The 16,244-nt window shown below is 41.4% G+C and overlaps 1 protein-coding gene across 1 annotated transcript in view; it reads left to right on the top strand.

The window, feature by feature from the left end:
- Positions 1-15,926, top strand: part of GRPR (gastrin releasing peptide receptor) — a 41,142-nt gene extending 25,216 nt beyond the window's left edge. The window contains exons 2-3 of the mRNA XM_061136449.1: positions 12,859-13,210; positions 14,778-15,926. Coding sequence (XP_060992432.1) covers positions 12,859-13,210; positions 14,778-15,167 — 742 coding nt within the window. The 3' untranslated portion in view covers positions 15,168-15,926. The remainder of the gene's footprint in view (positions 1-12,858; positions 13,211-14,777) is intronic.
- The last annotated feature ends 318 nt before the right edge of the window (positions 15,927-16,244 follow it).

The following is a 16,244-nucleotide window of genomic DNA, read 5'->3' as shown; positions in this document are numbered from 1 at the left end:
AGCTTTAGAGGAGGATTTGGCTGGGAGCATGGCAGTGGAGGAGTGGGTTATTTTGAGCATCGTGAACCCATTTCCTTATCTGAAAGTGAGACAGTACAGGCCAGACAAATTGGGTGCACAGTTCAAGATTTTAAGTTTTAATTATATATTTGTTCAATAAATAAAATAGGCATAAAATGAACAAGACATAAACCCAACCCTTAGAAAGCTCATAGTCCTGTGATCCAGGATGTATGAGCCTTTTTAATTTCCAGGAGTGAGAGAAAATGTCACTGAGTGTCCAGGGCTTGTGCTTCTCTTCACCTCATCTGTACCTAGTACAGGACTGTGCAAAAGTAGATGCTTAAGATACGCTTTTGACTTAAAAGTGCTAGTGCTTGAGGAGTCAGGATGCTTTGCTTCATTTAGATAGGATGTGTTCCACTGGAGCTAGCCCTAGGAGGGATCTGTGAAAGCTGGAGCACTGTCCTCTAGTGACGCCCAGGGCTCCTCAAAGCTAAACAGACATGGTGCCCAAAGAGGCCAGCTGGCATCTGCAAAGTGCCACTTGCTGGCTAGAGGGATCCTGGGCATCTCAAGGCTATTAGACCCTAATGAAAGATGCAAAATTGTATGCTCTGTACAAAAGACAAAGGAAAATTGGAAAGAAATGTATCAAAACATCACGTGTAAGACTTATGGATGATTTTCTTCCCCTTTTTAAAGAATTCTCTGACTAAATGTCTACAATGAAATGTTAATGCTTTTATATTAAATTTTTAAATGAAAAATGTTGTTCAAATGAGCTAACTGCCTCTAGACCACCTTCCTTGACATTATCTTTATCGAGTCAAAGCAAATTTCCAATTAATTTTTATGATACCCCCCAAATTTCACGGTGACAAACTTGCAAACTCTTTTGCCCTCCCTCCCTCTTCCTTCCTTCCTTTCATTTATTATGTTTTGGAGGTTCACATTTAATAGAGCACTATTTATAGTAAAGTGAAAGTCATTCAGTCGTGTCCAATTCTTTGTGACCCCATGACTGTATAGTCCATGGAATTCTCTAGGCCAGAATACTGGAGTGGGTAGCCTTTCCCTTCTCCAGGGGATCATCCCAACCCAGGGATCGAACCCAGGTCTTTCACATTGCAGGCAGATTCTTTACCAGCTGAGCCACAAGGGAAGCCCAAGAATACTGGAATGGGTAACCTATCCCTTCTCCAGTAGATTTTCCCAACCCAGGAATCGAACCAGGGTCTCCTGCATTGCAGGCGGATTCTTTACCAACTGAGATATCAGGGAAGCCCAATGTATAGTAAGGATAAATTCAAAAGCACTGAATTTGGTTGAAGAGATGTCTGAATTTGAGCCCTGATTTTCCTAATGGTCAACTGTGTGACTTTGGACAAATTACAGGCCTCAGTTTTCTGATCTGTTAAAAGGGGATAGGGTATTTACTTTTCATATTTCATAAGGCTTGTAATTTTTATAAGAGTGAAATGAAATAACGTGTTGACTTCTTTATGAAATGTTAGAATTCCCAGTCAAAAAAGTGAGTGTACCATTAGCATGATTGTTGTTCATGTTCATAAGGGAGCTGAGAGGATGTGGTTGAAATTGCAACTGATTGATGTTCTAGTGGATAGTCACTTGAAAAGTGTTGGGAGTGTACCATGCACACAGGGCTAATAAGTTTGGGTTGAATAAAAATTAAAAGATTAATCTACAAAGTTGGCCACCATTTCCCCCTGTATAAAACCTCTCACAAAAGGTTATTTAAATATAGTACTCATATTTTTATAATTATACACAATGACTCATATGCCATGATGGTATTTTTGAGCTTTAATGTTTCTTATTTGAAGAAGAAATAAAATGATAATGTATTTTATTGAGATAATTTAGAAACTTAGAAATTCTATTTTTATTCTCAATAATTTGAAATATACTTAAAAACTGAAATTGCTTCATTTTTTGTATATATATTTGATTTGACTGGATCAGGGAAAAAATTAACATAGTGAATGCTGTTAGTGGTCCCTAGAGGTCACTTACAGATCTGGGCTTCCTGTGTTTCTCTGACGGAGGGTGATCCTGTCCAAGGTAAAATTTGGGGCAGGCCAGAGTGTCCCCAAATTAATACTGCAGGACAGTTCTCTACCAAAGATGGACAGGAGTCGAGGGGTGAACACCCCAACCTCCTCACACCTTGGTGGCAAGCTCTGGAATGTGCTCACCATAGTCTCTCAGGGGTCCCCAGCCGGCCTGTGCTTCAGTTGACTTGAGCGGTACCCTTCATTGCCTTTCATCCCCTCCTTGTGCCACTTCCCCACCCCATCCCCATGCTACCAGGGAGCCCCTCCCAAGTAAACTACATGAACCAAATCCTTGTCTCAGGGTCTGTTTGGGGATCAATGACAATTTATACAGACAATTTATGACCCAGAGCCTATTATACCCTCCACCATAGAGCATGGGTGATTTTTTTTCTGTCTTTGTGATTTTTTTCTGAATTCTCTGTGTATCTTCTATGCCACACAGTAGAGTAAATGCAGGCCATGTCTAAGAATAATTTACAGATGGGACTTATAAACGTTCTTCAAACTTTTTGGCTCATAAATTGCTGAAGAAAGTCTTACAAGTTATAAATATATGTTCCTCTCTCCATAACATTTTTGAGGAATGGCCTTCGAACAACTTGTGCCAGGATGTTTGCAAACCTACTGAAACTTAACTGGGTTACTGCTTTCCTTTGTCATTTTAAACATACCCACTGGCAACTGTAATGTTTCATCCTGTTTATACCCCTTCCAGTGGGCTCCCTTACAGAATTAGCACCTAGCTTTGGAATTAGATCATCCCGCTGAAACTCGTTTTGGGGCCCAGAGGTCTATAGTTGCTCAACTCTTTCTGCCAAAACACCATCAGATGTCCAATAGTCACTTGTGTCTCTCTTCCAGTTTTATACCTCAGCTTCTACATTCCTCAGAACCCTGCACTTCTGAAACCGTCCCCATGTCCGTGGCTCTTTCTGTTGCCTCCTTCCAGCCTTTGGTTCTTAGTCCTTCCCAGATGCCTTTTCACCTCTGCGCCAGTATCTCACAAGGATGGCCTCTTTAGGCCATGAGGACTCTCAATACATGAAGAGTCCAGGCCTCACTCTGGCCTCAGGCCATGGAGAACTTCAGGGTGCACATATAAGGGTGAAAATGCAGGCAGTTAGGTATAGCAGATTTGAAGAGGAAGAATAAGAATAAGAAATTTGTGTCTGTCTAGAAAGACACTATTTTCCCCATGGCTGCAGCAGGCAGGGAGGGAACAGAGACTCTGATCCTTTCTTTGGGTTTCTTCCTTAGTTCCAGTACCAGTGAAGGGGAGCAAAATTTGCCCCAAAATGTGCCTCATTGGCATAAAAATAATTTTAGACTTTTTTTTTTTTAAAGAAATAGCACATATAGGAGAAGCTCTAAAAAACTGAGTAGAAGTTACCCTGTTATAGGAGATATTTACATTTATGAGGGAAATCTCCATTCTAAAGGGATCTTTCTCTTGGTACCAGGAAAAGGATGACTCTGAATCTCTAGAAACTTATCAATGTAGAAGGTATGGATTTAAATCTGTATAATGAGCTTATTCTTATTTACTGTGCTCTGCCTGATAACCTCCTATAACTGGCTCCCCATCCACATCTTTTTGTCTTTAGGTGGAGATGGTATTTAAGGTGATTGCTTGGGCCTTTTCAGGGAGTTACTCAGTTTTCTTGGGTCTCTCCCATGTTGTCAAAGAGATACGCATGCTCAGTTGCTCAGTCATGTCCAACTCTTTACGACCTCATGAACAGTAGCCTACCAGGCTCCTTTGTCCATGGGATTTCCCAGGCAAGAATACTGCAGTGGGTTGCAATTTCCTCCTCCGGGGATTTTCCCAACCCAGGGATCGAACCCACGTCTCTTGCATCTGCTGCATTGGCAGGCAGATTCTTTACCATTGCAGTACCTGGGAAGCCCCCAAAGAGGTATACATGTTGTTAAACTTCTTTGTTTTTGTCTTGTTAAGCTGTCTTTTATTACTGGGGGTCTTAGTCAAGAACCTAGAAGGGTAGAGGGAAAATGATTTTTCCTTCCCCACACTTGAAAACCCACGTTGTGTGGTTAATCACAGGACCATCATTATAGGAAGCAGTAGGGCCTGGTGGTAGAGGCTTAGGGGACAGGCTGCATGGGCTCCAATCTTGTATCCAATGCTTAGCACTGATAGCCTTGGAAAACTTACTTCATGTCAGTTCTCTCATCTGTAAAAGAGCAATAATGTTAGTACCTGCCACATAGAACTGCTGTGAAGATAAAAAGCAACATTTTAAACAAAGCTCATAGCATAGTTACCTGATCCATAGGAAATCTCTAATAAATTTTAGCTATTATTATCGTTTTTAACAAAATTGATCTAACTGAAAACCAGGTACAAAATGGTCTTGTTCCTCTGCAGTCTGTTACTAAAAAGAAATCCCCACGTGGTAGTTGCCCCACGTGGTAGTTGCCCCGAGTAAGCCTTTGAAGGAAGTGAATATGTAGAAGTCTAACTACCTGCAGCCCTTGCACCCCAGATATCTCTTCCATCTGCTGGAGGAATGAACAAAAATACCTTTTTTGGGAAACAGAGCTTTCCTTCCATAATCAGAGGTAGAACTCTACATACAGGGAGGTTATCTCACAGACTTCAGCCCATACTAAAGAGCGAATGACTGATGTACACTCCCTTCCTCAAAGCAGGGCTTGATGTCAGGCAGACAGTGGCCTTCTACAGTGGGTGAACACAGTGGAGGGGAAATTTTGATTCACAGAGGAGTAACTTCAGGATTTTACTCAGAGGTGGTCCTGCGTGGATCCACGATCTGTGTCTTGATCTCTTGGAAGAAAATGAGAAAAAGAAAAATTGTGATTACACTTTGTCGCATGGATCTTGATCCTCTGTCTTGGTCTGAGTTTAAAGCTCGCTTCCTCCAGGGACAAGATAATCTTCACTGCAGACTTAGAAAATCTTAGCTTATTAAGACCTTAGAAAATCTCCTGAAACCTTAGCTAAAGCTTCTGGAAAGTGTGTTTGGGGACATTGGACCCCACAGTGGAGCTCACTTCTACTCTTATTTGTATTTAAAAATAAGGATGAATTAAAAGTTAATAGCTCACCCTGTCACTGAATTCACATCAGAGGATCCCTTGTCACGTGCAGCTGAGGCAGCAGGAGTGGGTGCCCACTGTGTACAAGTCTCTATAGCAACTTGACTCTTCCCGGCACTTTGCAGATAATGGTGAGGAACTGCAGACTGACATCTGCTTGTGCATGACCTAGTTTTAATTAACCTCCCTAAATGAGCATGTAGCTTAAAAATAAGACTGCCAAAACAAAGCGGAGCAAAACAAAATCCAATAGATTGTAGATGATACTAAAACCGCAAGTCCAAGAGAACAATATGAACATAACAGAGAAGACGCTTCCTTCATTCCTGGTGGAGACTCTAATTAGATATGCCACATTCAATTCCATTAATATTATAATAAAGTCTTTCCGATGACAAAGGGACTATTAATAAAGTATATAACACATTATTTTAAGATTGCTACTTTACTCTTAGCTCATCTTTTAAAAACTATATTTTAGTGTAAGTTTTCTCCCCAATCTGTTTATGAACTCCTGTATAATACCCACCCACATTCCACAATGAACATTTCTTAAATTTCATTCTTGTTCTCTTTGCAGCATATATATATGTAAAGTATATAATAATAATATATATATTTAGTATATATATATATTTGTTTGTTTTGTTTTACTTTGCTGAACTCTAGAAAGTAAGGTACAAACATTCTGACCTTTCACTCCTAAGTTTGTTTGTATATTTCCTAAGAACAAGGACACTCTTCTACATAACCTCAGTGCTATTATCATACCCAGTGAAATTAACAATAATTCCTTCAGTTCAGTTCAGTCGCTCAGTCGTGTCCGACTCTTTGCAACCCCATGGATGGCAGCACACTAGGCTTCCCTGTCCATCACCAACTCCTGAAGAATAATTCCTTAATTATAATAAGCATATAATATATAATAATTTCTTAACTGTAATATCCCAAAGAATAATTCCTTAATACTGACTAATATGTAATCCCTAATCAAATTTCCTCCATTGTCCCCAAAATGTCTTTTATAGCTTAAGAGCTGACTCATTGGAAAAGACCCTGATGCTGGGAAAGATTGAGGACAAGAGGAGAAGGGGGCAACAGAGGATGAGATGATTGGATGGCATCACTGACTCAATGGGCATGAGTTTGAGCAAACTCAGGGAGACAGCGAAGGACTAGGAAGCCTGGTGTGCTGCAGTTCATGGGGTTGCAAAGAGTCAGACATGACTTAGCGACTGAACAACAACCCCTAAACCCAGGATCAAATCAATGTGTATTTATTGCATTTGGTTATTATATCTCCTTTTTCCAGGTTATTTTACTGTGATATAATTGACACATAAAATTGAGTTGGGAAGATCCCCTGAAGAAGGAAATGGCAACCTGTTCCAGTATTCTTGCCTGGGAAATCCCATGGACACAGGAGCCTGGAGGGATATAGTCCTTGGGGTCTGAAAGAGTTGAACGCAACTGAGTGCACATGCACACACACATATGTATTATATACATTGAATTGTATAAGTTTATATATATGTATTCTATATATTGTGGAAAAACATTACTTGTTATAGCTCTTTCATCTCCTTTAAGGTAGAATAGTAGCTCCCCTACAGTCTTCTAAAACAATAACGTTGACTGTTTTGGTGAATCCAAGCTAGTTATCTAGTAGAATATGCCAGAATTGGATTTGTCTGATTGTTTCTTCATGGTAGATTCAGGTTAAAAATTGGAAGCAAGAACAGTTGTAAGCAATGCCATGTCCTTCCCATTGCATTGTGTCAGGAGGCACAGGATAGCAAATTGTCCCACTGTTGGTGATGATAAGTTTGATCAGGGCCACATTATGAATTTCCTGGGCCCTTTGCACATTTACTTACCTTCATGGGATCCTTTCTCTGTAAAAAGTATAAAAAATTTTATTTTATAGTTGTATTGTCACAAAGATAACCATAATTCAAGATAGATTATATTAAATTTTTTCTTCTGATTTTAAAAGAAATAAAGATATTCTCTTGAGCCTCTAGAAATATCATGGGCCCCAGACCTATGCCTGTTCCACCTAATGGAGAAGTTCACCCTGGGTTTGACCATTTGATTAGATGAGTAACCCCCAGACCTCCCCTACATAAAGGTACATTTTCCCTTTGTAATTAAGTAGTAATATGTGGGGAGCTCTTTGAGACTATGTGAGTATCTTGTCCCTGTAAAACCTCTCCCTCAGTGGTTTTATCATTTTTGCCTGAATCAGTTATTACGTTGAAGGTTGTAGGAGTTATATCCTATTCAGGGATGAGAATAGTGAAAGTGAAAGTATAGTCGCTCAGTCATGTCTGCCTGTTTGCGACCCCATGGACCATAGACCACCAGGCTCCTCTGTCCATGGAATTGGCTAGGCAAGAATACTGGAATGGATTGCCATTTCCTTCTCCAAGGGATCTTCCCAACCCAGGGATGAGAATACTGAGGTTCCAAGAGTCTGTGATTTGTCTGAGATCATAAAACTAGTGGCTACAATCACCATTAGGAACTAGGTCTCTGCTCCCCAATTCACAGTAGAGCCCTGAGGAAACTGAAGTATATTAAAAACGAGTGAAAAGAAGCACTGGAGTTTTTTGGTCCAGAGAGAAGAGAAAAGGATGACTGTAATCTGTTACATACTTAAGATAACGGGTGGATGGGCACCAAGGAGCAGCAAGCTCTGCATTTGCAGAGTAATAGTTCAACGGAGGTAAGACTCCGTTGCTCTGGATTATAGTCATTTTACAAACCAGCTAATAATTGCCTCACATTTCTTCAGAAAAGTTCTTGGTGTTATTCTCAGGAGAAAATAAAGCCAAAGTTTAATAGTCTTGTCAAATCTTATTAGGTATTAGGATTCTAATTTAAATGCCAACAATGTGTCAGTTACCCTAGAGACCTTTTAGTTCATTTCGTTTTCTCTTCACCTCAGCCCTCTCCAGGTAGCATGCATTAGGATTGTAATGGAGGTTTTAAAATATTGTTGTTCAACAATTCCTACAGACCTCGGTAGGTAATTATGAATACATAAGGGCTGAACTGCTGGATCCTTAAACATAAATAAACTGCCCGTGTTTGAATAAAAGACATACCTTTCTGTGGGCAAAAGTTTCCAACCGTGGGTGTGGGAGCCCGCTACTTCTACTTGCCAAGAACCCCTTTGACACAATAATCTGGCACAGAGGACATTTTTTACCTTTCCAGTGTTTGCATAAGAAAAATGAAGCACAGATGTTTTCAGAAGTGGGAAGCAGTTGTTTTCAGCCCCCTCTTATCAGAGGAGTGAATCGGTCAGTCTGTGGAAAAATGATTCTTACTAGGTATGTGAAAGTGAATCTGTTGTCACTTATTTATGTGAAGTTGAATATAAAAGACACATCTGCGAGTCACCTATCATTAATCTTAATTGATTAGCAAGTCTTTGCTGAGCCTCTACTTTGAAATAAGTGGTATGCAGAAGAGGGGACCTGGGGCAATTTCAATGATACAGAAGACAAGAAGAGGAGAAGATATGAGCTTTTGACCTCAGGAACTTATGAGAAAATCATGTAGAAAAGACATGCCCATGGAAAGCTAGAAGCAATTGAAAGTAATGCAGAGGAAGCATAAAGTGAGAAGAGTAAAGTCAGACAGGTTGGGAGAAGGAAAGGGAATTATTGATGTCTTGATTGGTCAGCAAAGCTGTAAGATGGTACTTATAAGCTGGAATTTGAAAAGATCACCTTAAGATGAATGGAGCCTCCGGGATGGAGCATGAAGAAAGGAGGAGGCAAGAAAGTAATGGTGGATTTAGGAACTGGTCTGTGTCTTGAGAACAATCGAAAGTTGACAGCTCATTCTTTCAGAGGACAGCAAGCAGGGGATAACTTATGCAAAATGATCCTGGAAATAAAATCTGATGATAGCTTTAAATGACCAGCATGTCTAATTGTTCTAGATAAGGCTCTTTTGTTGATAGTGAATGGTGGCCACTTAAACCAACTCAAATGAAAAGGGAACAGGAGAATTGTAAGATTATAACAGGACACCTCTCGTACATTCAAAAGTAGTTCATGGGCCAGGAACCAAGGACCCTCTGTAGGACTTAGGGCCACATCATCTCAACTTCTTCTTTTATGTCTGCTTCATTCTCTTTCTTTCATTCTACCTACTTTGGTTATTCATCTTGCCCTGATTGCTTCCTTGACATCATAACCTTTTCTTTGTAGCATCTATGATTGACTGATTACATCCTCTCAATTTTTCAGTTTAAACGCTTAAGACAAAGAGAGAGTCTCTGGTAGCTGGCCAGGCAGTTTATTGGCTGGTTTACAATATTGAGTATCCACCCTAGTCCAACCGGCCATCACTCCTAAAGGAGAACCACCCCTTGGGGATCTCCCTTCACTGCGAGCTCCAGGCAGAGCAGTCTAAACCAGAAGATATAGACTGATATGTTCCATGCTCTACAGAACCATTAGACTTCCAGGGAACATTTGGTATGCTCCATACACATTTGTGAAATGGCTGATCTGTTTATCTCTAGAAAGAATTTACCCAGAGCATTCTTCTGAAAAAGCTGTAGTATCCTGAACAGACTTGGTTTACACTGAATACTGACCTCACCACTTCTGAAACCACCTGCATTTCAGTCAGCTTGTCACTGTAGAGTGGGGCTAATAGCACCTACCTGTTAAAACGTAAGTGAGATCACGTAGATGCTAGTCTCTGCCTGGCAGAAGGCAAGAGCTTAGTGGATGGAATTTCCTTAATTTCTTTGAAATCTTATTAATATTCCATAACAAAATTGTTTGCAATGCATTTTTACTTATTTTTAAATTATACAAATGATACATGAATATATCTGAATATTTTAAAGCAAACCCTAGATAGATATTATTTCACTGGTAAATATTTTAGGATGTGTTTTTAATAAAGTATTTTTTAAAACACAGAATCACAATACCACTATTAAACCCATTACATTAAAAATAATTCCTTGATATCACCAGTACTAAATCTGTATTTGATTTTCTTCAGTAGTCTCAAAAAAGTCTTTTTATGGTTGTTTGCTTTGGATCAGAATCCAAAAGAAGGGATTTCCCTGGTTGTCCAGTAGTTAGGACTTCTCATTCTCATTGCCAGGGGCCTGGGTTCGATCCCTGGTCAGGGAACTAAGATCCTGAATGCTGCACAGCGTGGCGGAAAAATAATCAAAATGAAAAATAATGCAAAATGGGTCTACACATTGCGCTACTGATATCAGTCAGTCTGTAACCATTCTCTCTGCTTTTTTATACCATATATTTGTTGTAAAAAATGGGGTCATTATTCCTGGAGAAATTTTTGTTTCAGGATTTGACTGGCTGCATTATCTAGCTGGTTCTTCTATCCCCACATTTCTTGAAAACTGGTACATAGATCCAGAGGCTAATTTAGATTTATACTCAAATTATTTTTCTGACAAAGCAATCAGAGAAATGTTTTATACTATCTTCCATGTTTTAAAAGTTGTGAATTTGAAATCGTGGCTCAATATCTCATGGCATTTTGCACTTAGGAATGCAAGATTCCCAAGAGCGAAGGAGGGAAGCCATTCCCTCTGGCTTCTGCTTCATACATGAGGAGATCACCTTCCCTTGGAGAGTTAATGTTACTTGTGACTGCCCATTTATCTCTGATTGATTTATCTAAGATATCTTTAATTATATATATCTTTGGCTGAGGATGTTCACATATCTTTCATCAAAAATATCTATTCCTTTCCTTCATTCTAAACTAGAAATTAAAATGTTTGAAATTATTAATGACTAGAGAAAGCACCACAGGACAATAGAACCTCCTTTTGAAATGTTTAATTTTTTAAAATTGTTTTAAGTGCGCTAATGCAAATTATGGATGGAAAATCACACGCAGGTATACTGAAGCGGGACAATAGTGTTGTTCTGGAGTGTTGGGGATATCTGATAAATAGTCTCCTTTTCTTCCCTACCTGAAGTGGGAACAGAGAACTAGATATAAAATGAGACAGATGATGATTAAAAACTAATTGCTTCTACATCTGATAAAGCTGTTTGGAGACTATGACCTAGGTCCACAGCAATAATGGACTTGCAGACACTCTGATTGCCTATATTAGAGGTGCCATTCACCTAGTCAGGGACACCTAGATAAGCACAGGCCTCTCTGAGTCCAGTGCACATGCCAGGTTCTTTTTCTCAAACTCACCACTCAAAACTCACACCCACTTCCCTGGAGACAGGCAGAAAGTGAGTGAGGGGTCAGGATGCAGCCAAGAATGGTAACTCAGTGGAGGTTTAGTCAACTTGGAAACAAGTGGAAATAACTATACCTCTTCACTGAAGGCCATGATACAAAAGAATATCAGAGGCAGAACCTGGTGTCAACACAGCCTTTTTAGCATTGGACACACATTTAGATGGTTCCAACTCATGTCAACTTCTACACTATAGCAGCTCATGTGCAGTAGAACAAATGTTTGTACAGTGTGTACAGATCTTGACGGATACCAAGATAGATAAAGACCCAGTCTTTGCCCACCAGAGGCTCATCTTTTAGTGGGTTCTCAGACAAGTGGGCCCAAAATAGATGTGTGGCTCACTGTGGTAGGTGTTGTATGGGTAGCTGGCAACCTCCAGATGTCAGCTCCTTCCAGGTCCACTTCAACTTTCAAGCTATGGTCATGCTCTTCTTGGGCAGTTCCTGCCCAGTGACAGGACTGGCTAGCAATTGAGATCACCCTCTTTTTGGGTGGTCCCAGCCAGTCACCAAGCTAGGTGGTGCTACAAGGGCTTGGCCATTTCCACTGAGATAGGACTCCCCCACTGGGCAGTCTTTGCTCCTGAGCTTCCCATTGGGCTGGTGCCGGGTGACCAGCTGTCAGTTACTGGGACTGAGAAATTTCCCAGGATGTAGGACTTCCGGTGCTAAAACTGGGAAATGTCCAGGGAAACTTGGATGGTTGGTCACCTTGGCTGGTGTACACCTTGTCAGGTCTGCCTCAGGGTCTGACAGCTCCCTCTTCCCTGTCCTGCCTCCTCCCCTTTCCCCACACATGTTCATCAACAATAAACTCTTTGTCCTCCTGACTTCATCTCAGTGTCTGCTTCCCAGAGCTCAACCTGAATACTGCAAGAGAAGATGAGGCCGAAAGAGAGTAGGAGGGCAGGGGAAAGATTAGTTTGATAATTACAGCGATGCGTCTGTGTATAACTTTTTCAGCGAACTATTTGTTCTTCAGCCTTTGAGAAAGAAAAGAGGTATCTGTAAATACTCAGTGACTAAAGTTTCCTAAACTGCATTTGAATACTCAAAATGAAGGCTTTGCCAAAAAAACAACAACAACAAAAAAAAAGCCAACCTTCTTGTTCCAGTATCCTTTGTTAAACATGCTTTGTTATTCATTTCTGTGATTTAAGAAAATAAAAGAAGCTTCAGCTTTTCTGACAAGTATTCTTAAAATCAAGAGAGAATGGGGAAAGGGGGACATCCTTCAGAGCCGGGCTAGGATGAGGTGAGCAACAAGCTTGGGGCAGCATTTAAGGAGGCGCTCACTATGAGTTCAGAGTCGGCCCTTGGATGACCTTTCTTAAAGTATTGCACCTCAGGGGCCCCCCTGGCCTTGCCCTAGTCCAGACCCTGGCAACTTAATATTAAGCAACTTCCCTCTTTCCTGCCCCAGGTACAAAGCCATCGTGCGGCCGATGGATATCCAGGCCTCCCATGCCCTGCTGAAAATCTGCCTCAAAGCCGCACTGATCTGGATCGTCTCCATGCTGCTGGCCATCCCAGAGGCCGTGTTTTCTGACCTACATCCCTTCCATGAGGAAAGCACCAACCAGACCTTCATTAGCTGTGCCCCGTACCCACACTCTAATGAGCTGCACCCCAAAATCCACTCCATGGCTTCCTTCCTGGTCTTCTACATCATCCCGCTGTCGATCATCTCTGTGTACTACTATTTCATCGCCAGAAATCTGATCCAGAGTGCCTACAATCTCCCCGTGGAAGGGAATATACATGTCAAGAAGCAGGTGGGTGCTTAGGAGTAATTCATTTCCTCCTTGGGGATTCGATCCCTTGCATATATGTAGGACTCCACTGACAAGTTCCGTATTTAGGTAGTCCCGCTGTCTGATTCTGCAGTAGAAGAGGTGAGTGATCTGTGGCCAGATGGTAAACAGAGATTCCTAGCTGCAGAAGACTCAGCATTCAGATGTCCCTTAGGATCTTGTTCTTTTATTTAAGGCTAGGTTTAGTGAGGTGCTGAGAACCTGAAAGCTTTGGAGTATGGGTTGTTTCTGGGAAAAATCTGAAAAACATGTTAGTGTTTTTTAAAAGATAAAATGTGGTGTCTCAGAGGGATGCAACTGCTTTAAACTCCAGTCGCATTCTTTGGGTAGGAAGAGGGTCACCATATGTGATAAGGCAGAAAGGGCTGGAAAATGAGGCTGGTTGAAGAAAAAGAAGTAGTTTGATTAAGATGGGTTCACATTGATTTGAGTTCAAATCCAGGCTTCCTGACCTACTCATTTACCCTCTCTGAGTTTCTTACCCATGAGGAGGGTAATAACCCTTATATTAGAAGGCTGTTGGAGGATGACAAGAGGAGCATATCTACCCCCAGGTGGTCCAGAATGCAGGATGCCCTCCGTCTGTGTTAGCCTGCCTTCCCCAGTCCCCCCATCACCCCCGTAATCTCATCCTGAGGTATAAATGGTAGAAACCAGGGACTCTGGCTTTCTCCTCTGTGGCAATTTTTGCCTTCTAGTCCAAATGTAGATCAAGTGGTATTTATGATGGAAAGACAGAAAGACTCTCCCCTCATTTAAAATGTGTAGCCGACTTAGTTGGAGGCTTCACCTCTAAAATTCTCTTTTTCCTACTCAATTATGGGGGGAAAGCAGCAGTCCTCAGTGAAACGCTCCCCCCTGCTTGAAGGAGTTCTCAGTGGAGAACATCCATTGTATCCCCAATTCTTGAAGGAGAATGATGTTTCCTCTTGCCGTAGCAAAGTGAGTTGGGAACAAAAGGAGATGCTCAGCCCACTTTTGTTTGAGACTCTTCCTATATTATATAGGCTAGAAATAACTTGAGATTAAAAAAAAAAATGGTAACAGGCAGTTATCTTAGTTTGGCCAATGGGGAAGAACAAAGTTGGGTCCTTTTTTAAGCATCAGAGGGAAGAAGAAATTATTAACTGTGGAGCCAAGGAAGACATGAAGTCATATGGCTGGTAACTGCACCAATGCCCTTCCGAGGAAAAAGAGGGCACTTACTAGAATTTCATTGTGCAGTCCACTCAAGCGTGTAATCAACTTTGTTTAAAGAGTTGCTCTCACTGTTCTCTGCTCATCCATTTCTGCTTCCTGGCATTTTCCTTTCTGTGTCTGACTGTTTTCTTTTTCTGTCTGTTTCTATTGGTTTTCTCTCCTCTGTTTCTCTCATCTTCTCTCCTATGGAACTCATTTTCTGGGCCTTGTGAGCTCATCCATTTCCCTAATTCATTTTCCCCTTCTTTTTCTCTGCCCACGTCTTTGTCTCTGCATCCCCCGCCCTGTCCCTCGGTCCCTCTGTCTCTCTGTGTGACTCTGTCCTCAGATCGAATCCAGGAAGCGCCTGGCCAAGACAGTGCTGGTGTTCGTGGGTCTCTTCGCCTTCTGCTGGCTCCCCAACCATATCATCTACCTGTACCGCTCCTACCACTACTCCGAGGTGGACACCTCCATGCTCCACTTCGTCACCAGCATCTGCGCCCGCCTTCTGGCCTTCACCAACTCCTGCGTGAACCCTTTTGCCCTCTACCTGCTGAGCAAGAGCTTTAGGAAGCAGTTCAACACCCAGCTCCTCTGTTGCCGGTCTGGCCTGATGAGCCGGTCTCACAGTGCCGGCAGAAGTACCAGCTGCATGACCTCCTTCAAGAGCACCAACCCCTCCGCCGCCACCTTCAGCCTCATCAATGGAAACATCTGTCACGAGGGGTACGTCTAGACTCGCCCTTGACCCTGCCCCCCTGGTTTTGCTTTATGGCTGGTGAGGAACCCTCGCATCACTGGTTGTTTCTATACCCTCCGAAGACCCTTTGGCAGGCTTGTGAGTGATCTGGGTGGGTAGGGGAGAGGCCCAAATGGGTCACTTGGAAGGCCTATCACGGCTTGCATTTTTCTATTTCAACTTGTGGGCACTGCTTCGGAGGTAGAACTTTCCCTTTTTAAGAAAAGGGAACAAATAAATCTTTATTTTAAGCATTAAACCCTGAGATACAGATGTGCTCAACTAAGTCATAGAAACTACATGAACAGCCAGATTTATATAGCAGAGAAATTGTACATTGACTGCTTTCTGAAAAACTTCCCCTTGTCATTTCTTTAAGCAGAAGCTAGTGCTTTATGAATGTGATTTGAGTCATTTTTCAGGAATATTTATAATCACAAACCAAGGAACTTATTTTTACACTTGTAATGTGAAAAGCCAACCCTCGGAGAGTCCCATATATAAAGGACAGTCCCCAAATTGATAACACTGGAAGCCAATTTCAAACAAATCCCTGAGTTTCGATTGTTTTTAAAAGACATAGCTGAGGACATAGGAAAAACATGCACTGCATCATTTTAAGGCAAAAACACAACCAAACATGCCGACACATATATCAAGATGCATATGTGCCTGTGGAGTGACAGTTGTAACTCAGCGCAGGTCCTTTTTGCTATTACCCAGTTATAATCATCCATGGTGCCATTCTACCATATTGGAGAAATCCTTTGGCTGGGGGGTGGGTGGGATTGATTATGTTATTTATTCATCAAAAATTTATAAAGATGCATTAAGTTAAGTATTTATTTTAGGCATATAGGTTTTCAGCCAACTGTATTGACGTCTATTTGGCTGTTCTTGTCTGCTACGCTGAAGAATGTGAGAAGAAAGGGATTATATTGAAGTGGAAATAGAAACATGTTTACATTTAATGTCTGCTTTAGGTAAAGTCTGTGGCAGGAAATGAATTCAATGTCAGTAATATATGTTTCAGTCTCAGTATGTGTGAGAAAGTTGTAGGGGTCTCAGGTTTAA

The sequence above is a fragment of the Dama dama genome, chromosome X (genome assembly GCF_033118175.1).
Source record: "Dama dama isolate Ldn47 chromosome X, ASM3311817v1, whole genome shotgun sequence".
In the NCBI taxonomy this organism is placed as follows: Eukaryota; Metazoa; Chordata; class Mammalia; order Artiodactyla; family Cervidae; genus Dama; species Dama dama.
Note: the sequence above shows the minus strand (reverse complement) of the source record. Positions and strands in the feature narration are given on the sequence as shown.